The sequence below is a fragment of the Pungitius pungitius genome, chromosome 18 (genome assembly GCF_949316345.1).
Source record: "Pungitius pungitius chromosome 18, fPunPun2.1, whole genome shotgun sequence".
Taxonomy (NCBI): Eukaryota; Metazoa; Chordata; class Actinopteri; order Perciformes; family Gasterosteidae; genus Pungitius; species Pungitius pungitius.
The window spans coordinates 16,108,156-16,134,529 of NC_084917.1; the positions used below are offsets into that span (position 1 = coordinate 16,108,156).

At 45.6% G+C, this 26,374-nt stretch overlaps 1 protein-coding gene across 1 annotated transcript; it reads left to right on the forward strand.

The window, feature by feature from the left end:
- LOC119226629 (thyrotropin receptor-like) lies at window positions 1-24,887 on the forward strand. The gene is made up of 11 exons (XM_037484779.2): window positions 1-214; window positions 297-368; window positions 2,609-2,683; window positions 6,858-6,932; window positions 7,073-7,147; window positions 7,230-7,307; window positions 13,278-13,346; window positions 13,603-13,680; window positions 13,872-14,060; window positions 22,408-23,497; window positions 23,569-24,887. The coding sequence occupies exons 1-11, from the start codon at window positions 54-56 to the stop codon at window positions 23,773-23,775; spliced, it is 2,169 nt and encodes a 722-aa protein (XP_037340676.2). The 5' UTR covers window positions 1-53; the 3' UTR covers window positions 23,776-24,887.
- Window positions 24,888-26,374: the final 1,487 nt, after the last annotated feature.

The following is a 26,374-nucleotide window of genomic DNA, read 5'->3' on the forward strand; positions in this document are numbered from 1 at the left end:
CTGAACCTCGCTCACATCGTGGGAGTCTCCACTTCTGAATAACCACTTTTACAATGAAGCCCGATCTGAATCTATTCTTTTTCTTTTTCAGTACTTTAGATGTTACTCTCCTGGAATATTGTCCAACTCATTGCAAGTGTGACTGGGAGATCTACAGTGTGTCGTGTGTTGGAGCTGAGGCCATGCCAGTATTCCATTCCAGCACACAGGAGGTGTAAGTAACAACATCTTTTAACTCTTATTTTAGCTTGTACATTTTGACCAAAGAATCACAATACGGTTTGTATCTGTTTCAGTTGGCTTGTGGGTACCAAACTTTCTTCTCTTCCTCCAAATGCATTTGCCAACTTGGCCAACATTGCTCACATGTAAGATTCTCTTTTTTTCCCATACACCTTACTTTCAAACCAGCTAAATGTGCTAGAACAAAACTATAACCTCAATAAATATTGAAACTAGCAAATGAAACAGACAAAAACACACACACTTTGCTGTCATTGATTTTGTTAAAATGACTGGCTGCATCCATGGTACACTCATTTATACCAAGTTAATTCTAGTGGGTATGAAATGAATAACGAAAATGGTTTTCTGTTCCTTTGCTTCATAATTCTACTCTACTCACAAATAATATACAATTGAGCTAATAGTTACTCCACTGTAAAAATGGGCAGCATTGGTTCTCTTTATGCAATATTCAATTGACTTCATGTAAGATGACTGTGAATTTTATTGCTTAATCTTCAGTGGAATCCAATATCAAATTTCAAATGAATTCAGATTAACCTCAAATCAATTTTACGAGAGACAGATTGTTTTTCTAGTAAACTTTGTCCCTTTGAACAAAAACACGGACCAGTTGATGTCTTGCTGTGCTCCAGAGACTCTCGTGCAGTTGTCTCAGATTTTGTACTTGTCATTAACCATGACTGGAGCATGTTTAGTAGGGACATCCACTGAATGGAAGTAGGGTTTATATTTCTAAAGCACAGGTATCAATTACAGAAAGACATAAATTGCATTTCTATAAAAGTAGTATTTAGTATTCCTAAAAAGTCCACTGGGGGTCGCACTCATGTGAGTGAGCACAAGCGTTAAACCAGGGGGACCAGAGGGCTATTGCACAAAACCCGGATAAGGGATTAAGTTGGGATATCCAGGTTATCCTGGAGGAATTTAGCTCCGACTTGGTTGTACGAAAGCAGGTTGAATTAAACCCGGCCATTTATTCTTTGAAGCTAACCTGCTCCAGACCAGGCTAAGAGCCAGGCTAAAATGAATCCTGCAGCCTCATGTGTTAAATCAGCTGCCACTTTGACCTGAAACAAAATAACTAACAGTTATTCCGTTGGTCTCTGAATGCGTTCGGGTTTATTTATTTATTTTCATTTTACATGCATCACTTGTCACTATTGCTCTCACCAGTTTGGTTTAAAACTCTACTTTTGCAGATGTTTAGTTCGGTGGCCCGAAACTTTTACCTCACGGACCGATTTCACAATATTTCACCAAAACTGTAAATAAAGGCACTATCTGCCGTACCGTCCGAAGTGTGTGTTTGGCCCTGAAGTCCTTGGCACATATGTTCATTACCTTCCCTGGCCACAGAAGAATGTGTTACACCAAAGAGGATTTCCACAGTCCGTACACATGCAACATCCTCTGTTAAGGCACTTACCAGCCTGCAAAATGGTTTTATATTTTATCTTGACAAGATCTTTGCTGTCCAGTCATGTTTGTTCTGTATGAACATTAATTGTAGAAAGATATTTAGAACTGGACACAGCATAGAGATTTGTGTATATGGTTGTAAAACTTATCCTCGCATTGTGGATAAAGGTTTAAAATTAGGCTTCGTCTTTTAGATACATTTCCAGAGGAGGTTTAATTCCCTCTGCTCAGTTTTGAAACAATCATATTAAAGCAATTAAAACAGAGTGTACAACTTTCCCTGTAAGGAGATATTTCTAAATCCTTCCGCATTCAGTCAATCCGCGATTGTCTGCTTTTCCTCATTGTTTAGTTACAGCTGCCGTATTCCTTTTCTGCGTATGATATGCTTCACTTCCTCATACATTTCATTTTAAGTTGCTGCTCACTGGGTGAGAAATGTGCTGCGCGCGGCGTATTCTCCATTTCAGCATCAGTAAATCTGTGATTGATATTGTGGTCTACTTAAGAAAGCCGTGGACGTGCATTTATCCCAGATATGTGCTCCTGGATCTACTTAGCACCTCCTTCTCAGCGCGACTCGGCAAACGTGCAACCGATTAATCCGCAATGAGCAGGTCACACTAAGTCAAGTGGCGCATTATCACTTAGCCCGGATTTCTTTATTCTACTTTTGTGCAATACCCCCCTGGTCGTTCACCAACGCAGTGCCGGTAGATCCCTTCCATTGGAAAAAAAAATCACGTCACGTCACCACGCGGTTGCTTCTGACAGACGAGAGGCCTTTTTATCTCATGATATGATAGCATCTGAGGGCTACCAAAGTTCAATTTGGTGAAAGTGATGAAACTCTCTTAAATATACGAAATGTTCTTGCATCAGAATCAATATCATATCAACCACTGCATATCAGATTGTATTTTCTGTTTTTTTCTAGATACATCTCTGACGATGATACTATACGATATCTTGAGAGGCATTCTTTCCACAACCTGTCCAGGGTCACTCACATGTATGTAGCCTTTGAGTAGTTTTAATTTCACTGATGCCTCCCAAGAATGCCATAATGAATACGCATGTCGATGAATTTACATAGAATGGATTGTGATTGCGCATGGCATAATTATTATGTATCACTGCCAATTGCTGTGCCCACTTCTCAAGGTCAGATTTCACAAAGGGTAATGTGTGAATGATACTACAACATTACATTATTAAAGCTGAGTAATGCCTTTTTTCTAATTACTGAATGCATGCTTCCCGTGCATACACTCATAGTGCGACACTGGAGTCTCCCACAACAATAGCCATGTTTGCTGTTTATATTCATTGTGCTACATTTTCTTTGATAATGATCATTTTGACGGAAGTAGTTTAGAGGAAGGTCTAAAGGGACAAGCTGTTGTCATTGCCGACTTTGCTGCATTCTTCCAAGAACCTGGACTGAATGTTAGTACGAGCAAAGGGCACAATGATGTGATACATGCATGGCGGTGAAGGTTGATCTGCAAAGCATTTGGTTTGTTTTTGTCGTATGGAAGATTTAGTCACGAAAGCAGTACAATTCTTATTATTCAATCATAGTGATTACACTACAGAGGTTAAGCTGGCGTCGCAAACAGGAAATCCACTGTAGGCCAGACCATCATGTTTCGCAGAGCGCTGGGTTTAGCCTTCACTGTCTCTTAAGGACCCGTCTGACGTTTACCGGCTGCCTCCTGTGAGGGATGTGGTCTCTGGATTGGGACACCACTACTCAGTAGCCTGAGGAGACTGATGAGAGTCAGATGTGTTCAATCACCCGGCAACCAGGAGCAAGAGGAGAAGAAGAAGATGGGGAAGCCCAATCACTTTTTAATTATTTATACATTTGCAAAAAATCTCAATATCTTTTCACTTAGTTGTCATGGATTATTGATTTAAGACATGAGCTAAAACTTCCATCCATTTAGAATTAAACTTGTGTCACAATAGTGTGTAAAATATGAATAGTTCTAAATACTTCAGAATCCATTCTGTATGGAATCAGAACAGTAATCAAATTTGACTTTGAAAACAATACTAACTAAAAAAAATTACAGAAAAAAATTACCTCTGCAGCTGAGCTAACCACACCCCGCCACCACAATGATCATGATCATATTTGCTGCTCGGTACTCTTACAATATAAATGATTCATATCATCTGCATTGAATATGCTGTAAACCACTTTCCATACTGACATAAGGATCCTTCATATGTTGTTTTTCTCTTTTTTTAGTGACTCAATTAGATTTTCAGTTTAAACATCCAGTCAGATTTCAGGTGTGGAGGGACGGGGTCAAAGAGAGTGATAATCTGCTGGACCCATTTCTGCTACGATATCTTTAATTGAAGTGGCAGAAACGGCGATCCAGGGGGCAAAAAAGTCTCTGATGAATAATATAAATATTCATTCTCTTCATTGTCTTCGTCAACCTGTCGGCCGGATCACCACCCCTTTGATTTTTAATGGTCTGGCCAAGTTGCGATCAAAGTGGGCAGTATCTGGCCCAAATCTAAAAAAAGTTTGACACCCCTGTTCTAAAGCATGAATTTAGCAGACCACATTATAGATTAGGGGGGCTTCCTTTAATTATATTTGAGCAGTGTATTAACACATACAGCCATTTTTACATTTTGTATGCTTAGTCGAACAGTACTTCTTTTTTGTCTCAGGATCTCTTTGACTGGTTTTCCACTAATGTTGGCTCGAGTCATTATCACCAGTCTGATGCAATTTCTAAACCTCCAATCGGGTAGAGGGAGAGTTTTGAGTTTAAGTTTTCAAAGTCTGTTTATTGCTCCAGGAAGACACAAAAACAATTGTTTCATCGGTTCCTTCTGAAACAACTCTTTCAGGCACAGAAGAAAATAAAAACCCATCATCACAAACTAACAAACAGCTCCCCCTGTGATGGCCCAGCCGGTGAGCAGTGCCCCACATGGTACAGCCAAACAAAGACAATCAAGAGGCAAAGGCGTTGGATGGGTGGTACTACACCAGAGGGAACTCCTCCCCACCCAGGGGTCTCTGACTGTCCCTCACAGGTGGATTGAATCAATCAAGCAATCAGGAGCCTTTTTAACCTAACCAGAAAATACAGAAGAGAGACTGTCTCGAGCTACTGAGGCCTGCCTTTTGTATGGCTGAAGAGGAATAATCGCTGGCTCTCGAGCCCAACAGAGCCCCTGACATTAACTGCCAGTCCACTGAAGCTTCTTTTAGTTACCATTTTGCGACCCGTCCCTTCTCCCTCTCAGTTTGATAGATGGACACAGAGGGAAACGGTACTCAAACCATCGGACCACTGGTCACACAGGTCATGCTGAACTGTTTGTATGACAGGGCGGCACAGATCTCCTCCACAAATCTGTTAATCAGCCTGATGTAGAGGATGTGTCTCCTATCCCTGAGTGTATCCACCTATGTCGCCATCATCCTTATCAGATGGCCTAGTTTGCTGCAAACCAGTGTCTCTCAACTTGCTCGCAGGCCGGTGGATTGCAGAGTTTAATCCTGGGAAAGTTGTATAAGAACAGAGGTTCCTCAAACAGCCTTATTCCAGGAACCTTGGATATGGTGCGTGTGATCTTTCATATCTGCAGTAAGGAGCTGTAGAAAGTCTGGTAGCGTCCAGGTTCAACTCCCAGCAAGGGCCTAACCACGCATTCTACCAATCTGTCCCCCCAATATACAGCAGAAAATATATGTTCTCCTTTTATAAACCCTGTCAATGGATCAGCCGCTTGGCTCGTTAGTGCGACTCTGCAGCATGGTTCTCGCACAACGCTGCTCTCCAATGAGCGCTCACTGAGCAACAAACTAGACGAACTTCAGCTGCTGGTGAGGAGAGACAGAGACTTTTCTACATCCCCCTTTTTGTGCTTCACGGAGACCTTGCTCTGTGGATCAATACCGGACTTTTCTGGTAGACCAGAAAAGTCTACCAGAGCTCTCTGGGTGTCCTCCATCAGGCTTCTTGGTGGTGTCCGAGCAGTGTGTAACACCCAGACTGGGGTGTAAGGTCACTGTTTGTCTTCTGTTGTGTTTTCTGTCATTTACCCTGCCTTCAAGGCTGCTCAATTCAGACACCTCCCTTTGCGTGTGCCGCCTCCCTCAGTGATTGCAAGCCCCGCCCTTTTTATCTTGTTGTTCCCCTGTGTATTTAGTCTGTGTCAACAGCTTGTTCTGTGCCAGTTTGTCTCTATTGTTCCATAAGCTTACCAGTGATTTTCTTGAGTTTGCCTACCCGCGAATCTTTCCCTGCCGATTTGGATTAGTCCGCCTGCTCTGTCTGACTACCCATGTACCAAACCCATGCCTTGACCTCGTCTTGAGCCTGCTTTTGAGTCCAGGACCTTGTGGCACCAGCTACCTAACACAGTGAGATTTTCCCAAGAGTCAAGGCTAAATTATTGGTGACTGGAAATCTTAAATAGTCTCCCTCGGAGACGTGAAACGTGTGATCTTTACATCGCAGAATCACTGTTTTTAATCCAATAGCAAACTTACTAAACCTCCACAGCTCAATAATGGCGAAACACAGGACACGGCGATCAGCGTCGGGGTAAGCAAAGGACAGGTTGTGGTATCCAACCTGCTCCACCACCCCCAAAACCTCTTCTATGGTCACAGTCATCTGGTAGGACAATCTGGCATAGACCCTGGACTGGGTGCAGAGACTTTATCTTCAATGCATGCAGATCCCCCCAGTCAGAGCTGGTAGATGTGGCCGAGGAATGGGAAGTTTGGAGTGGCATGCTGGAACTGTTGCCTCCGCAACCCAAACTACAACTGACGTTTTATGCACTTCAACGTTGGCTTCATTTTTTTAGGCAGTTGTATTGGCAGCATGATGCCAATACAGCATGATGCCAATACAACTTCTTTTAAGAGATTCAATGCTTTCTTCTGGTAGGAAGGAAAATTGTATTCTTAATGCCAAAACATTGCATCACCATCATGGTTACACTCACATATAAGGCAGAAGATATATATTATATAGATATATATATATATATATATGACATTGTATGTGGTGAGGAGATAAATATGTATTGAAAAAACTTCATAACAAATTATGATTAGCCCTTCCTCTTTACAAAGCAAATTTTGAATTAAGAAATGTCTCTGTGTGCGCGTCCGTATCTTGTGTGTTCCACAGACAACTAACTGGTATCAAAACACTGTCATACATCGACCAAGAGGCATTTAAAAATCTTCCTAATTTAAAGTACCTGTAAGTACAAATTCACTTTTACCATTTGTTATCATTGTACATCACCATTTTCTCATAGTAGAATTGAGAAATATTGTGAAATTATCTTTGTTCCCAATTCATCATTAACTGGCTGTTGACTGAGATTTCTTTCAATACAGTGGGATCACCAACACAGGTCTCACCTCCTTTCCTGGACTACAATATATTCAGTCCAGCAAAGATGATTTTATTTTGTATGTACTATTTTAACTGTAATATCAATTGTTTTCTAAACTATGAATTTCTATAAATGTCATATTCATGCCTTTCTGACAGGGAGATAGTGGAGAATGTCTTCTTAGAATTTATACCTGCTAATTCTTTCAATGGAATATCTGAGAATGCTTTGACCATGTAAGTATAATCTATAGTTGAAACAATGACTCAAATGTAACGTATTGTAACTGAACCACAGGAATTAAAATATAAATTCTCTAATTTAGAACATTTCCCAAAATTAATCTGCTTTACTGATCTTATCTCTAGGCATCTTATCTTATATTCATTACTTACTTACAATTACTTTTTAAATACATTTTAAATAAATAATTTATGAGAATGTAAAGTCAGACTGAAGGGTAACATCATGTACTCACTCAAAGCAAAAAGTTATTGCAACAAATTTATGAAATAATAAAAGGATGTATAAAGGTTCAAGCCTCTGAAGATGAGTCTGCTATAAGGCTAATGCTAGAGTTCAAAATGGTATATTTTTGACAGAGAAAAATGGCATTTCTTCTTTCATCTCCTAATCTCCCCCAACATCAACATGGAATGACAATGACAATAATCTCTTGCAGAAATCCCTTTGCTCCATAGTCAAGTTCAATAGAAAACCCTATCAAAGAGAAGTTTGGCTCGACTTGCTGGTTGTTAAAATTAATACAGAAAATAAAGATGTAAGGAGTAAGGGCCTGTGACGATGTGAGGGTTTCAGGACAGAGGATGTTGCAGGTGTACATACTGTAAAGCCCTGTGAGGCAAATTTGTAATTTGTGATTTTGGGCTATACAAAATAAAATGAATTGAATTTGGAAATAGTGCTTGGTTACTACAATAGCTGCTAAACTACCCTTTTGAGATACTCTCTATTTTTAGACCTCTGTGTTACAACATGTGAACTGTGCGTAGCTACAATTCCTAAACTACAACTAAACAATTGCTGTTTGGGGGCCGGTTGTGGGTGGCATGGTACTGGAATAAGAAGAATTTTACAAATCTAATTTAAACAAATTATGTATTTGATACATTTTAAATAATTGTTATACTTTACAGCTGTAATATACAGTAATTGAATGTGACGGGTATTTTGTTCAATCAAATCCGTCATCATTCAGCATAATTTGTATTATAGATTACACATTTGATCTCACCTTTTGACCTGAACTTATTTCTCTAAAAGTTATTTATTTTATTTGTCCACATGGATGTATACAGTCTATCAATTCTCGTAGACTCTTCACGCTTTGAATCCTTCAGCAAATATTTTTTGATCTGCTTCATACAGCTGGTCTTGAGCTGCATTTAATTTGACAGTCTTGTCATGAGAATATTCACACACACACACACACACACACACAGACTTGTTTTTCTTTACCTGCTTTACCGGCTTGCATTCATCGTCATATTCCAAAATACACTCTCCTGGTACACACAGGAAACACTGCCTAAGCGTGTGCAAGCAGCTGCTGATGGTCACAGAAATGCATGACAGCGTCAACTAAAGCCCCTCTCAGTTGATGCCATGACCCCTATGCCAGATCAGGGCCAAAATTCTGGAAGTGAAAAAAAAATCTGAAACTTGAAAATATGATTTAATTCTGAAACAAAAAATATTATACCGCAAGTATCAAAAAATATAAATAAGTGAAGAATGAAAAAATATGTTTTATTTTTTAAAAAATGGGAAAGAAACAGAAATGTAACAGACATCATGTAAGTTCTTTACTCTGATTTTGAGGATAATCTTTAAACAAAGCTTTATTTCTTAATTAACGTGCAAAGAGTATTCATAACTAATCCAATAACGGCCCACCCGCTTCACCAACCGACCATTCCTCACCTCACATCACCAGCGATTATTATATTCTATTCTAACCCTTCACAAAACATTTACTAAATTCAAGTAAATAATCACTAACTGACATTTACACTACTCATGATCTGTTTTCACTAGCAACGACCACGCCACCAACTAAATGCGTTTTGTGAGATGTGAGCGATAGGATTGTAAGTGGATTCTGTTTAGGCGGTCAGATCGGTTTTGGGGAACTTTGTCAACTGGCCGAGGTTGGAGAAATGCCAGATGAGAAGATAATGTGGTGGAAGTACTGGTTGAACAAGAATCTGGTAGCTACTTCCCCGGATTCTGAGATCATCGGCTCTGGGATTTTTGTCGAGAGGGTCTCGAATGGACGCGAGGGTGACTCTGTCTTAATTTAAATACAATGGTAGGTTACCCTGATTTGTTAGTTTTTGTTTTTTGTTTGTAGATGTTGTCGTATTCGCTTAATAATGTGCGTGAGTATATCAAGGTATTCACCTGGTTGACTTCGGAGCTTGCAGACAGGTTACTTGCCTGACGGAAACACTCAAACTTCCTGAATCCATTTCGTCCAGTCGTTCGGCTTGGAAAAATCAAAGGCCTCCGGTGGCTGGATGTTAAACGTAGCGCTGGGAGGGTTAGCCGCCATGCGAAGGCTAGCTGCTTCCCAGTCCTGCTCGTCATCACTCATCAAACTTCACCGAACACTTTGCAAACTTTCACCTACATCCCTACAGCAGTAAAACTTTCACATGTCCTGCCTTAGCTACACAGCACTTCTTAATCGCTTAATAATGCGCGTGAGACAGACTGTGTAGTAAGGTTGACATCTTTATTGCCATAAACCTGCTCTGTCCAACTCCCCCCGTACCCCACAGTCACTCCCCCCTCCTATTGGTTAATCCTACACGTCAATCCAGTAACAACGAATAACATGAACAATACTACAGATGTCATGGTGTCAGGATAGGAAGACAGGACAGGATAGGAAGTTGCATATACAAGTGTAGCATTGTGTGTTGAAGGTGAGGATTGTGCTTCGGAGTGTGCGGCTGGAGTGTCCATGTTTTTATGTCAACTATGTTATGGAGATGCAGGAGAGAGGACCCAAACGCAAAGGATGGTAGAGTCTTTTTTAATCAACTGAGGAAGGCCCAGGCAAAAACAGGACTTAGGCTGCCACAGGGCGATCTTAAACAGAAACGGGTAACGGAAAACACAGGCGTTTGGCCAGCAACAGGGAATCCCGGTGAGTGCAGCGAGCGAGGTCCAGGCCGATGGGGAGCGCACCAGACGGCTGACAACTCACATCAGCAGGAGCCTAGGTAAAGCAACAGCAGGTTGCACAAGACAATTCTGGTTCCACACATACCCAACAGGGCAAGGGACAGCAAACTGGTACATGATGTGCATAGGTAATACTCTGGCAGAGAACAAAGGGGCGAGGCACACTAGAAATAAGAAGTCTAAAGCAGGAACAGGTGAGGGGAAGAGAAGATGATAAGATGAGATAATGAGAAGCAGAGAATGAATGAGCGTGTGTGTAGCAGAGGCGACTCCTCTCCGCAGATTCCCACAGGATTGACACACGGACACCAGGCAATTTGGTACGTTCGTTTTTATTGTTGTAGTGTTTCAGGTGGTCGCTCGCTCCTCGGCCTCGCCCCTGAGCGTCGGGTTCAGAACACCTCCTCCAGTCCTGCTCACTGATATTAAAACACAGGAGACACAGCAAATTCTCACGTGACAACTCACCCAGTGTGTGGAGTTTGGCTCGCAGGTCCAGGACGTATTGAATCTCGTTCTTACCGGGGCTCGGACCCTCCTCCCAGTGTTCCTTAAGCAGGTCGAGCACCCCCCGTGGTTTCCTGCCAAACAGCAGCTAAAAGGGAGAAAATCCCGTGGAGGCCTGGGGCACCTCCCGTACTGCAAACAACAGATGATCAAGCCATTTATCCCAATGACTTTCATCGTCGTGAATGAATTTACGAATCATGGATTTTAAGGTTTTATTCAGCGGCTCCACCAGCCCGTCGGTCTGGGGGTGATAGACGCTGGTCCGAATAGACTTAACTCCCAGTAATTCGTAAAGTTCCCGCAGTGTACGTGACATGAACGAGGTGCCCTGGTCAGTCAGAATCTCTTTCGGGATTCCGACTCGGGAGATGACCTGAAACAGCGCCTGCGCAACACTCCTCGCGGAGATGTTGCGCAATGGCACTGCCTCGGGATATCGTGTTGCGTAATCCACCAGAACTAGCACAAAGCTATATCCCCGTGCACTCCGGCGAAACGGCCCAATGAGATCCATACCCAAGCGCTCGAACGGCACCTCCATTAACGGGAGCGGTCGCAACGGCGCTCTCGGAATGGCCGGCTGGTTCACCAGCTGACACTGCGGGCAGGACGCGCACCATCGGCGCACATCCGCCCAAATGCCTGGCCAGTAAAATCGGGCCGTTATCCGGTCCATAGTTTTGTCACTACGCATGTGGCCCGCCATCGGGTTATAGTGAACCGCCTGGAAAATTATTTCCCGACGGATTTTCGGTATTACCAACTGGGTGTTCTCCTGACCTGTACGAGTGTCACGACTCACTCTGTATAACCTGTCCCTGATCAATGAAAAGTGCGGGTATGATAATGCCGTGTCAGGGCGCACCATGTGACCATCAATACGTATCACCTGGTCGAAGGCAAAGCGTAGAGTATCATCACAAGACTGTTCCAGTGGAAAATCTTCCATGGAGCGTAATTCGGGAGCCAGCGGAGTCTCAGTAGGAGGCTCCGTCGGTTCCCCGTCCCTGTCTGCAGTGTCCGACAACCTCGCGTCACGACTGAGCACCGCACACATCCCGCATGTCCCTGCTGATCGTGAACACACCCCCGCACACTGCCCCGCTAACTTATGAAACCCTGACCAGTCCGTCCCCAAGATTAGGGGGTGCGTAAGGCGGGAGCTAACCGCAACCTTTATTTTATGCTTTTTACCCCCAAACCTAATCTCTACCGGTACCACTGGGTAGTCGTGAACATCCCCATGCACACACTTAATACACACCCGCGATGCTTCCACCAATGCCCCGGGTCGAACCAGCCTCTGGTGGATCATGGACTGCGTGCAGCCCGAATCCACCATCGCCTGGTATGTACCCCCCTGGATCCTTACCGGAACGCAGTACGTCGTTCCGGACCGGGGGAGGGTGTTGGAGGTCCGGCAACCCTCACCGTCTGGCCCATCTCCATCAGTGGGCATTCCCGCCGGTAGTGCCCGGGCTGCCCGCACCTCCAACACTCCTGCCCTGGCGGTTGGGGCGCTCTCGGCGGGTCGGGAAGAGTGCCGGGCTCGGTCGGTTCCGCACGGTCGGCCCCCCTGGTACGGGCTGGTGATCCGGCTGCTGGGTCCTCCTTCGCGGAGTGGGGACTGGTTGCGGTGACGCGGGCGGGCATCCGCCGTTGCTCAGTCCGCCGGGGTGAACCGCCAGGTGGTCCTCCGCCAGGGTGACACCGGCCTCCAACGTCGCCGGGCGGTGGTATTGGACCCACGACGAGGCCCACTGCTCCACCACCACTTGCTCCTCAGCTGTGCTCGTTAGCGGTCAGCACCGTTCCCTGAACCCCTCCCCCGAGTTCCCCCCCCTCTGCAGCTGAGCTAATCACACCCCACCACCACAGTGTGTTACTGACCAGAGGGGGAAAGAAGAAAGGAGGAGGATACCCGGTTCATGACAAACTACTGGGAGGTTGTCAGAATGAAGGATGGGCTTGCGTGACCACTCGTGGTCCCAGAGTGTTACCCCACCCGTCTCTTAACGTCCGCGCCCCCCCCCCCCCCCCCACCTTGGCCATAGCGTCCCCTATAACATCAATTGTGGAAAAATAGCGTCGTTTGAAGGGGAAAGTGTGACGGAATCCCGGTGCCAGGGGTTAGCTAGGTTGTTAGTGCTTATGCTCCTAACCTTCGATTGTGTGTTACCTGCCCTTGGCCAAGGTTTAGAATGCGTCAACAGGGTGTGAAAAGTGGGTTGGGCGGTATTAACGGTATGACGGAATAGGCTTGTGCTGCTCCTGAAATTACGCTAATTAGCTTAAATTCACACATGGTTTCCATTCTCCTACTCATCTCTTCCGTCAGTCTAACTTTGTATGTTTCTATTTTCCAGTTAACTTATTATATATTGTTATTAGGTACAGTTATTACGGTAACTTATTTTTGACTTGATAAAATGCACTGAACGGGAGGTTTACAGAGATATTCTCTTTTTCACCTTCTTTTTTAGTATGCTGAATAGCAATGGTGTGAAAGAGATCCAGCAATATGCCTTCAATGGGAGCAGACTGGAGGAACTGTATGTTATTTTGAGTAGTTTCAGTATAAGAAAAACATAAGTTAAAAACATGTGACACACAGAAATGTCCTCACCAATATTTAAATGTAATTTTTAAAGTGTGTTTGAGTTTTACATAGCTGTCTGATTTTGAACTATCAGTGTGTTAAAGAAAATAAATTGAAAAGAACGTTATATAGAATTTTGTAGATGTTTGTACAAAAAAGAAATAAGTGGGCCACATCGTTTTCCACCTCATCTTTTATCTATTCTTCAGGTATCTTCACAGGAATGTGGATCTGGAACGAATAGATGAATTTGCATTTCATGGCGTGATTCACGGCCCAACGCACTTGTGAGTGAATGTAGAGAATTTTCTAGAGGGATAAGGGTTGTTCTTGGACATACTAGCAAATAACTAAATGTGTGTTTTCAGGGAAAATAGTATGCTAACACCAAAAGAACTGTGGTTCATGCTGAGGTTTGAATACATGAGTACCCCTACTTTGTTTCCAAATAAATAATCTGAACTTTTTGTCTTTTCAGGGACCTTTCAGAAACCAAAGTTAGCTCTCTTCCTTCAATGGGTATGGAGACCATTGAAAAGCTCCAAGCTAAAAACACTTGGGCCCTCAAAGAACTGCCCCCTTTTAAGGCCTTTCTTCATCTGCAAAGTGCCGAATTGACATTCCCAAGCCATTGTTGTGGTCTCAAAATGTTGAAAAGATGGAGTGGGTAAGTACGAGAAATTGAAGTGTAAGGAAATAATTTCTACTGTAATTCTTTCCATCCCCAATTTACATACGAAACTGCTATCCGGCCCACAGTATTGTGTATGTATTTAGATACTTACAGCAACCATTGCTGGGCACTTTATCAACAATGCGAAAGCCCTCAAACATCTACCTAGAGAGTGCCAGCAGCCTCTCCATGCAACCATACAAAAACGATGATCACTTCTAATGTAATATCAATGTGCATCAAAACGTATACCTCTAATGTCAAAGATATTTTTGTAATTGACCATTGAAAATTGGGATAATATCTTGGGTCTTATTTTTTACAAGCACATGCTGGTCCGTCAGGGCTGGGCGGAAGTGTTTCAGCGCCTGAAACACCGCCAGCATCTCCAGCTGGTTTATGTGCCAGGACCGGATATGATGCTGCCACAGCCCCGAGGCTCATGATCGCACCCCAGCCCGTGAGGGAAGCGTCTGTCGTGAGGATGACCCGGTGACAGATCGCCCCTAAAACGGGCCCTTGGGCTAGAAACCCAGTGTGCCTCCATATGACCAAGGCCCTCAGGCAGCGCCGAGTGACTTTGATCAGGCGGTGCTGGTTCCCCCTTGGGGAGAATCCCTTGGTCTTGAGCCACCACTGCAACGGTCTCAAGTGTAACAGGCCGCGAGGGATCACATTGGATGCCGCTGCCAGGAGACCTAATAGTCTCTGAAACTGTTTCACAGTGAGTGGCCTAGCCTAGCCTGCTGAACAGCAGAGAGGATCGAAACTACCCGAGCGGGAGACAGGTGTGCCCGCATTGTGGTCGAATCCCAAATTACGCCCAGGAAAGTGGTCCTACGTGCTGGGGACAGCACGCTTTTCCTGGTGTTGAGTCTCAGCCCAAGACGGTTGATATGAGCGAGCACAACAAAACTGGATGGCGTAGCCGACATCGATTGTGTGCAGGACCCACTGAGATACGTTGGGGAGGGCTCGCCACTCACCCAAAAAGTTTCTCAGGGGCTCCGGCCCCTCGGGGCCGGTCTCTGGAAGTCCCGGGTCTACAGACACTGCGCCCTGTAACAGCGTACTGGCAGGGAAGTGCTGATGTAGTAGAGCCGGAACCCTCCTTAGAGGGGACGAACGGCCCTCGGGCTCACACTCGCTGGACCCGGTCGTGCCCCGAAGCGGCGGCGGGGACAACGGACCAACTCCCGGAGAGTGCGGTGGCACCCTACCACCTCCAGTGGGGGTCACTCTCCGGGCCCTGACCTCTATGGTGTCAGGGCCTATTGGACGAAGTCCTCTCCGCGGCGGCCGTCCTCAGACCAGTCCGGCCGCGAGAGAGCCTCGTCTGAGCGTGCCGTGCTGCGGCCCGGCCTCGGCGGGGGGGTGCGCGCAGCGCAACGCTCTCCGGCTGCACCAGGTGGTGAGAGCTTGCGCCGTCGTCGGGGAACGAAAGAATCGAGGGCCTCCGCCTGCCACCTCTCGGCGCGGAGTTTATCCGCCACATCCCCAATGGCACCTCCAAAGAGGGTAGTGGGGGAGAGAGGGGCATCCAGGAGAAAGGACTTGTCCCTCTCCTGCAGTGCGGAGTGGCTCAGCAAAAGGGGCCGCTCCGTAGCCACCATGGCTGCCATGGAGCGGCCGACGGACTTCGCCGTCTCCTTCGTGGCTCTTAACGCGAGTTCAGCCGTGTGCCTCAGCTCATGTACTGCCTCCTGCGTTAGATCCGTCCCCTCGGCCACGTCGGCCAGCAGCTCTGCCTGATACGCCTGGATAAGTATCGTATGCAGGCAGCACGCCGCTTGCCCCGCCACCGAGTAAGCCCTGCCCACCAGAACCGAGGTAGTCCTCGAAGGCTTGGTGGGCAGTACCGGTGTCCTCAACGACACGGCCGCGGGGGAAACATGGCTCGCCAGGGCCCCCTCCGCGGCCGGCATCCTTCCGTAGCCATGTCGCTTAGCCTCAGCTAAAGACGAGTACAATGCCGTACGCGGGTTGTACACGCGAGCAGACACTGGCCTACTCCAGGACGCCGACACCTCAGTGTGGACGTCTGGGAAGAACGGCAGGCGGCGGCATGGAGGCACTCTGCGGGAAGGTAAAAACCGCTTCTGCAGTCTACCGGGAGCAGAAGGCTGCTGCTCATCCGCCGGCCAGCTGATATGTAATCTGTCAGCGGCTCGGGTGAGGACCTCCAGCAATTCTTTTGCAGCAGCGGGGGAATGAGCCGCCTCGGCGTCAGCCTCCGCTGCCTCTACGCTCACCACGTCCAGCTCCTCGGAGCCGGAAAAACGTGAGAGCGGCGTCTCGTCCGGGGTGGAGGAAGCCGCGGAGCGTGCCTCCGCTTCCGGAAATGAGCGCCTGGATCCCATGGTAAAGGGCCGGGATAAGGCATCAGCCCTCCCGGAATCCTCCATGAGATTCATTTGTGATCCCCAGGAAGGCAACCGGGGCTCCACCTTGGCACGAGCCGAAGCTCGAAGCCCCCTCAAGGGCTAGCTGGGCGTGCTCCATGCCTAAGCAAACAACACACAGGTTGTGTGAGTCTCTGCCTGTAATGAATCGGGTGCAAGGGGGAACACACTGGACAAACCGCTCAGCCATTTCTATCTAAGTGGAAAAAACTTCACACGCACTAGATGAATGGTCCTGCCCTTCGGGTCCCTTTGTAGCGCCCTGGTCCGGCGTCCCAGCTCGCCATTGGTTAATTTTCACACGTGCTTCATGACGCGGTCACGCAGGGGCGGTCCCACAGCGCTTTACGCAGCTCGAGTTCCCTGATAGGGAACTGTATTTTTATTATTATTATTGTTCAGCAGGTTCGCATCGTCGCTCCGCTCCTCGGCCTGGCCCCTGAGCACCTGCTTCGATCCTCCCCTCAGGGTCCTGTTTACTGTTTTTAAGGGGGTACAAATCATCATCGTCATGTTAGCCAGCTGCGCTAATTACCTCCCGGGCACCGTTCCCTGAACCACTCCCCCGCTCTCCCCCCTGCAGCTGAGTTAACCACACCCTGCCACCACATTAATTAAACAATAATTATTGCTTTATCCCACATTAGCGCAGTTCTTCAAATGTATGGTTATTTTGAAAGTCCGTTGCTCACAGAACCTGATTACACATTCATTTTGACAGCTGCTTTCAACTTAGGCCAGGTCCTCAATGTTCACATAAGTTGAACTGAGCGGCATAAGCTGAACTAATTTAGGAAGATTTGCTTCACCTCCGGAGCATGATATATAGTGTAACAATTCACCCTGTGGTTTAAGGAAAAAAGCACAATGCTAAATTAAAAGGGACTAGCTGGAGCAGTTGTTAATATCACTTAAATCGCTGCCATGGTTTACTGTTACAAATTTTAACCAGACCTATGGCACAGGGAACAAAAAACACACAAAACCAAATACTCAGTTGAGAATCTGGATTTTATTGCTGAATGAAATGCAATAAAAGCAACTAAATAAATTATATAACACACATAATGAAACTCCCCAGAAGTGTTGTAATCCCTAGCTCCTAACAGTCCCTAATTGTCCAAACTATAACATCAATGCCCCCCCCCAAAATTGGTGAGCGAAGCTCCGCGACGGGCAGAAAGCATGACGAGAATGATGGCACGCTGCCCTGCCGCTCTGTTTCTATTTCATTCTTCCTGGGGTGGTTTGTGGACCCCCAAGACCACAATCGCAATTGCAATTCACCCCTTCATCTTACCAGCTAACCATTCATCACAGTAGTAGGACCTAATTTCTTCTCTACCCCAAAGTGTACATCTGAGGCGGGCATTATAGTACCTGGCTTGTCTGGCTTTGGCCACACCAACATGTCTTTCGACCACCCTCAACATTTGGGTGAGTGTGTGTAGCATGTTGTATGTGGCTGTGTTGGGTGCACAACACGCTCTAGCGAGCCCTTTACAGGCCACGGTCACCCCAGTAGTCTCATGTACCGCTTTGTTGATAGCAGAACTCAGGCCGTGGTACGCCATCGTGAGCTTTTGCGCTGTTATCCAGGTCTCACACATGCTAGACATTAAGTGGATTGTGAATTGGGGTCCCGAATCCGAGACCAAATATGCTGGTACGAGTGATTGAAGATGTCATTTTTCAGGATCTGACAGACCTTTGGCGTTTAGGCATTCTTCAAAGCAAAAAGCCCACTTTTTGCAGTAGTCCACCACTAGTATCAGGATGATCGAATTCCAGGCCTTGCTGAGAGGGAAGGGCTCCATGAAGTCCACACATATCCACAGGCTCACTGACTTCAGTCTTCTGGAGCTAACTAGTCTTCTACAGCTGGCTTGATGTTAGAGCTTGATGTAAGAGCTGCTATGGGACCCCAAACATCCTTGAGGACTGTTGGCCACCATGCCACCTCGAGGATCTTCAAGAGCTTCTTCATCCTCCTTAAGCGCCCTCCAAATGGGCTATTGTTGAAGTAGGGCAATAACACATGTGCCGCAACAACTAACTGATAGTTGAATCCTCTATCTTGAGAGTATGCACCGATACAACAGTCCTTGTTGAAGTTAGTGGTGAATATGCCCAGGTGTGGGCTGGCAAACAGTTTGGAATATCTCTCGGCATACAGCATCTGTCCGCTGAGCTTCTTCAATATCCTGTAGGGAACTGAGGACTTCCGACTAGCGGGTTTTGGGACAGCCACACACACACTACCTTCTTATGGTGAAGGTGGTGCACGGTACAGCGCATCAGGAACAACATTACAACAACCCTTCTTATAATGGAAAGAGAATGTCTGCATCCGCAGAGTCCACCTTCCAGTGTGCCGGGACATACATTTGGAACAGTTGCATCCCCCTGGAACGAGCACTGTGATGTTACACATGCAACATGTGTCTCTCTGTAATGAAACCCTCACATCGGCACTGGAAATTCTCCCCCCAAAAATGAAAAACCCTTCAATGGGGACAAAAGGGAAGAAACCTTAGGGAGAACATCAGAGGAGTGATCCCTCTCCCGGGATGGACAGACTACAATGGATGTGATGTGCACAGAATTAACGTAAAATATGTAAAATCCATTCAATTATTATGAAATAAATGATTAAAATATTGCAAGTAGTATGCCAGGTGCGCGGCAAGACCACTGCAGGGACAACACCATCATATAAATACATCCCCTTTTCAGCAAATTTCTCCACTTCTCCAATGCCCACACAACTGCCAGGCATTCCAGTTCAGAGGTGGAATATCTCAATTCAGCACTCTGGAGGGCTCTTGATGCAAAGGCGACGACCTTTTCGTCTCCATCAATGGCCTGCATCAGAATGGCCCTAAGACCGACATCACTAGAGTAACAATGAACTTAAAGGAAGGTGGGGTCTCGGCTGAGCCAGCACAGGTGATGAAGGCAGCCTGACAGTGTGCGGTCCACGATACCCAATGATTCCCTAGATACGCCTATTTTCTTCAGGGTGTTGAGCAGAGGTGTGGACTCGAGTCATGTGACTTGGACTCGAGTCAGACTCGAGTCATGAATTTGATGACTTGAGACTCGACTCGACAAAACGTACAAAGACTTGCAACTCGACTTGGACTTTAACATCGATGACTCGTGACTTCACTTGGACTCGAGCCTTTCGACTCGAGAAGACTTGGTCCTTCCCTTGAAAACTGGGGGAAAACATTTTCACACGGCCGCGCCGCTCTGTTTATCTGCATCTGTCAAAAAAATGTGCGCCACCTGTATGCAGAGAGCGCGCGCTGCCTGCACGACACCCAATCACTGCAGTCCATTTGACCGTATCAACGAGACAGCTCGTTCATGGTTACAAAAATCGGGATTTTTGAACCCGGATTCATACTCCGATGGAAATCCTCGCCAACATTATGTCAACGTCCGTTTTAAAGTACTGTAATGAGCTGAGTTAATGTTATTAGTTAATCAGTTATGCAGATGTTGCATGTGTTCACGTTATGCTCTGTTACCAGCTGTAGTTACGCGAGACAACCCAAGTTTTGGGGGGCCGTGTATGCGGAAGTGTTCGTTCGGCGTGGTGACGGCCAACAGTGACCGAAGTTGAGTTGTTTTATATAAATAAATGCACCGGAGTTGCAAGCCAGTCATCGTCTCCTTATTTACGCTGCAGCATTGGGGTGAGCGTTACAGTACTATAACACAGTCACAGTCGATCCGCCATTACCCTTCCCTTCGTAGTCTAGGTCTGTGAGGCAGCGCACCATCACCCAGGGTTCCCCCGTCCCCACTATAATAAGATGACTTGAAATGACTCGAAACTAAAATGGTAAGACTTTGGACTCGACTTGAGACTTGGTGGCTTTGACTTTTGACTCGACTTGGGACTTGCCTCATCTTTGACTCGACTTGACTCGGGACTCGAGGGCAACGACTTGAGACTTAGTTGTGACTTGCATAACAATGACTTTGTCCCACCTCTGGTGTTGAGTGAGGCCAGTATGTCAGCCAGTCGAGGAATAAACTTGTGGTACCATCCAACTAGACCCAGGAACCTTTGGAGACTTTGGAGTCTCTGTGGAATGAGGACTCAGACTCGAGTCGCACACACGGTGACTTGAGAATCGTCCTCGAAAGACTTCAGACTCGACTCGGACTCGAGCTTTGGGGCTCGTGAACAATGTTTAATTTTAGGAAACATCCAATGAGCTCGCTATACCCCTCCCTCCGTTACCTGCCTACGTAACACGTTACACGTACATTGACAGATATTGCTGGCTAGGCACGCTCGGCCACACACGAGGATAATAATTGCTGTCAAAGATGTCGAATGCACCGGCCGCTGCTGTGTCATTCGTCGTGAGCTTTGGGTTGAAAACCTTCCAACAAGACGACAACAAAAGAGCCGCGCAATGCCCCGCAAAATAGGCGGCATTCCATAAAAGATTCTGGCTCAATCACGTCAAATTTTACCAGGCATCTGAAAACCCACCCTGATAGGTGAGTAAACATGTTTAGCTAAGCACTTGACTTGAGACTCGTCCTCGAAAGACTTCAGACTCGACTCGGACTCGAGCTCAGAGACTTGTGAGCATCTCTGTGTCAGACATACATTTAATTTGACTTGGCGGTTGGTGCATGACAGAAGACAGTACAATAATGGACAACAGACAACGTAGTGCAGCAATAAGATAAAAATAAAATAAAATATATGCTTTTGGTTAGTAAGTTAAGAAATAAAGATACAATTAAAAATAAAGATAAAGTGCACCAGCTAAACAGCAAGTTACAAGTGAAGGGAAGAAACTGTTAGTGTGGCTGGAGGTTTTAGTCCTGAAGGACCTCAGCCTCCTGCCGGGTTGAAAGGGGCACAAACAGTTTCTGTCCAGGATGAGAGGGGGAGGAGGAGAGTTGGTTAAAGATAGCACGTTCAAGGGTTTTGGACAATATCCATCCATTCCAAACATGTCAGTATGGTTTGGTCCACCTCTTGAAGCCTGGTTGACAGACCCTTGCCTCTGCCATGGTTACAATGGGGGCCCTGAGCCCCTCTTCCCGATTGAGAGAGCTGTCCACTGCCTCTTTCAGTCTACTCCCTAGGGTGTGAACCTTTGAATGTAAGTACTGATGCTGTTCCCTGAACACCAACACCACCTCATTATCCTCATCATTGGGGCAACTGTGGGTGAGTGGGGAGCGCGGTTGTCTTCCAATCAGATGGTTGGCGGTTTGATCCCAGGCCCGGCTAACCTGCATGTGGATGTGTCCTTGGGCAAGACACTTAACCCCAGCATTGCACCTGTAGCTGCGACTACAGTGTGTGAATGGTCCCACTGTGTATGGTAGGTCCTGTCATCAGTGTATGAATAGGTGTGAATGGGTGAATGATGTCATGTAGTGTTCAAGCGCTTTGAGTGGTCAGAAGACTAGAAAAACGCTGTGCAAGTCCATTTACCATCATATATATATATATATACTGTATATATATATATATATATATATATATATATATATATATATATATATATAAAAGCCTATAATATACAGACAGACAATGTACATAGTCTGTACACACTCTATGATATTGAAACTTTCTTAAAATACTTGCATTTGTTCTTCCCTTGTAATCCAGATTGTTCTGTCAGCACCTTGTTAGCACCTATTAGTGATATGTGTAAATGTAATGTACATTAAAAAAGAGCCTTAGTAGTTTGCCAGGGAGTTGCTGCTGGTATTCTTTTTGATATGCAGTGTGAAATCTGACACATCATTGACAAAGTGACAAGTTCATGAAAAATGTTTTTCCACCCAGTTTTTTATTTTGTCTAGCAACTCTGTAGTGCAATATTTCTACATTTGCAAGCACCTGAAGTGGTGCATTTTCTGATTAATATTCTGTATCATATCTGTTCAAGGAACTCTGAAGCAGTTATTTGCAACCTGACCCGGACTGCTCAGGGAAAGCTGCAGGAATCCTCTGCAGCTTTTACTCAGAGGTATCTGGGCGACAAAATCTACCATCATCTGAACAACAGCTCTGGTCTCCCAACTGCTAAGAGCAGAAACCACACTCATTACTGTAACAACCCCATTTGCCCAACTGAACAGTCTCAAAAGGAGGGTTTGTTTTACGTGGAGTTACCTACAGAGCATCCCAATGAAGGTTTTGACTTTGCAATGTGTGATGAAGTTCACACAGAAAACCATGGACTCTTGTGCACACCGTTGCCAGATGCCCTGAACCCCTGTGAGGATGTGATGAGTCAAGGCTTCCTGAGGGTTTTGGTGTGGGTGGTCAGTCCGTTGGCCATTTCGGCCAACTTGCTGGTGTTGTTCATACTCCTGACCAGCCAACAGAAGATGTCAGTTACCCGTTTCCTGATGGGTCATCTTGCATTTGCAGACTTTTGTATGGGGATATACTTACTGCTTGTTGCGTCGGTTGACCTCTACACACGCTCCCATTATTACCACTATGCAATTGCCTGGCAAACAGGAGGTGGCTGCAATCTAGCAGGGACAATATCAGTGTTTGCCAGCGAGCTATCTGTGTACACACTAACTTTAATCAGTCTTCAGCGCTGGCATGCCATCTTCTACGCAATGAGGGCAGACCGGAAAATAAGGTTACGCCATGCAGCTGTGTTGATGCTCGTTGGCTGGCTGCTGTGTGCGCTCCTGGCAATGTTTCCATTGGTTGGTGTGAGCAGTTACCAGAAAGTGAGCATCTGCTTACCCATGGACACTGAGACCGCTGCTGCTCGGGTTTACGTGGTCTCTGTGCTATTGGTGAACGTTATAGCTTTCATGGTGGTATGTTTATGTTACCTCCACATCTACTACATGGTGCACAATCCCCAGCACCAGTCCAGCATTTCCGATACCAGCATGGCCAAACGGATGGCTGTTTTAATTTTCACCAACTTCCTGTGTCTGGCTCCCATTTGCTTTTATGGCTTGTCTGCGGCTTTCCACCAACCATTGATGACTGTCACAGATTCCAAGGTAGGACTCTCAGGCTTCAGTCAAATTCATTTTCTGTTTAAAATAGAATGACTGATGTTTTTCTTCCATAGGTGCTGCTGGTGCTTTTCTATCCTCTAAACTCTTGTGCGCACCCATTTTTTTATGCTATCCTGACAAAGGCATTCCACAGAGACATCCTAATGCTGCTTAGCCGAATGGGGCTATGCCAGCGGCAAGCACACCTCTATCGAAGCCAACTTGTCTGTATGCTGCCCTACAGCCCAGCCCCCCTATCCCAAAATATTCAAGTACAGTAATTGCCAGCCTTCAAGATGTCCTAAAGTTGCTTTTAATTGTTTGCTTTTAAGCACTTCTTTCTATTTCATCCGTACGCATTTTTCCACTACATAAACCATTCGGCGGGTAAAATATGTAGGTTCTCTGGGAAAGGCCAGCTTTCTAACCCTTATGCTTGAACAATTTAGGGCGGGTTTGTGTTTTGTTGTAGGTCATATCTTTGGTTGCCCCCCACCCCCCTGTATGTTTTTTGTTGGGTGGCACTGACTGATGCACGGACATAAAGATGACATGACTTGATGTAGTTAGTCAAGCCAATGTTTTCCTTCCTCTCTTTCTGTCTTTGTGGCTCTCTCATTATCCCAGATCTTTTGAACTGTCAGATTTGTTATGCTTTTTTCAGACTTTTTCCCTAAAATGGGTGTGTATTTCATAGCTCACAGTTGTTAACATTATAGCCTGGGTGATTTTCATCTCACCTCTCTGGAATTTGCATGGTGTCTGGGCTTGTGTTTTGGTTTGTTTGCCAATCACTGTCCATTTCTATCCACCCAAAATCTTTGATTATGTCACAATAATAAAGGCAAGAAGTAAACTGAACACATAAGAGGCAGGGAAATACAAACTAAAACATAACCGACTAAACATAAACCAAAAGACCATGGACAATCAAATTAATACGGCTGGCGTTACCGTAGTTTTGAACTGATCTACAGTGGTCACTTGCACTAAAACATTTAATTAATTAAATGAAAAAAAAGACTGTGTTCTCATTGATATAAAGGTCTTGGCATTGGCAGTTTTAGTATGTATTATCAACTGCTAGGTATATTTCCTCACCAGAACTACAACTAATGCAAAATATTTTCTAACATAATATTAAGATAAGGATAAGATACATTTCTTTTGCTAAACCTCGTAGCACTTGGGGACATAAAAGCACTGTAAATTGGGCCAAATGGTCAACATAATCAGCAGGATCACTTCAAACAAGTGGTTGATTTTTGTTTTTTGACAGTGGGATGTCATGTGGATATCAATAATGACAGCCTTGGTACTTCATTTCTCTCATTGCTGGATTCAATTGGTTTCTGTCAGAGTGTAAATAAACCAACTCATTGTTTTAACCACACGCTCGACTTGGTTCTTGTGTATGGTATTGTAATAGAACATTTAACAATCTTTCCACAGAACCCTCTCCTTTCGGACCATTGTCTGATAACCTTTGAAATTCTACTACCAGAATATTCCTCCTGGGACCAACTTGAAAGGTCAGAATAACTTCTCTCTGGTAAGATGGCGCCGCAGATGGCTGCCTCTGTGTTTCGGTGCTCTTTGCTTTTTGTTGTTGTTTTGCTTTTTGTCGTTAATTGATTTACTGTTGCCATTCCCGGAGCTCTTTCACCACAGATGAGCTTATGAACATCCGTGGAACAACTCCAGCGGAGTTATTTCCAACTTTTCTTCATTCCTCATCAACTGCAAACCCTTCTACTCCCCCCGTAAGTTTGCTTTATTCATCCTGGTCGGTGTTTACATTCCGCCGGCGGGCAACGTGCACGAGGCACAGCGGACACTCGCCGACCAGATTCGGAGCGTGTGTGGAGCGGACAAACCCGGACTTTTTGGTTATTCTCCTCGGGGACTTGAACAAAGAAAACCTCAGCCATGAACTTCCTAAGTTCAAACAATTCATTAAATGCCCGACTAGAGAGGAGAACATGCTGGATCGCTGCTACACTACAGTAAGCAGGGCTTATCACGCCGTCCCTCGTGCTGCACTGGGACACTCCAACCATGTCATGGTCCACCTGATTCCTGCGTACAGGCAGAAACTAAAGCTCTGCAAACCTGTGGTGAGAGAATCCAAGAAGTGGACCAGCGAGGCGCTAGACGGTCTTCAGGCGTGTTTGGACTGCACAGACTGGGATGTTTTCAGGACTGATTCTGACAATCTGGATGAGGTCACAAAGGCTGTAACTTCTTTAATGATAAGATTCTGACTATCAAAGAGAAAATTGATGGTCTCCTTCCTCCAACCAGTGCCGATCCGTTTTTGGATGTAGGAACCTTGGAGGCAGCAGTGGGCCCTGATACCTACTTGTATGGCTTCTCTTCCATCAACCATGATCAACTGACTTCTACAATTTCGAAATCTAACTCTTCTACCTGCCTCTTGGATCACATTCCAATTAAGCTGCATAAGGAAGTTTTTCCGTTAATTCGCATGTTTTTACTGGATATTATGAATCTTTCTGTTCGACAGGACATGTACCGCAGTCCTTCAAGGTAGCCGTAATTAAACCTTCTCATACCCACTTGAAATCCTATTTATCGGATCGATCCCAGTTTGTGCTTGTAAACGGTGAATCCTCGAGGACCACCGATGTTGATCACAGAGTCCCACCGATGTTGGTCACAGAGTCCCACAAGGTTCTGTGCTTGGACCGATTTTATTTACCTTGTATACGCTTCCTTTGGGCGACGTTATCAGAAAACACTGCATAAACTTCCATTTTTATGCAGATGATACTCAACTGTATCGATCAAGCCAGAAGACACCAACCAGCTTTTTAGACTTCAGGATTGTATTGGAGACATGAAAACTTGACCTGCAAC

Excerpts from the sequence above, each read along its gene's own strand:
- LOC119226629 (XM_037484779.2), top strand. The coding sequence starts at position 54 with ATGAAGCCCGATCTGAATCTATTCTTTTTCTTTTTCAGTACTTTAGAT. Across the intron at positions 215-296 it reads CATTCCAGCACACAGGAGGT|TTGGCTTGTGGGTACCAAAC; the intron begins GTAAGTAACAAC and ends TATCTGTTTCAG. Across the intron at positions 6,933-7,072 it reads CTTCCTAATTTAAAGTACCT|TGGGATCACCAACACAGGTC; the intron begins GTAAGTACAAAT and ends CTTTCAATACAG.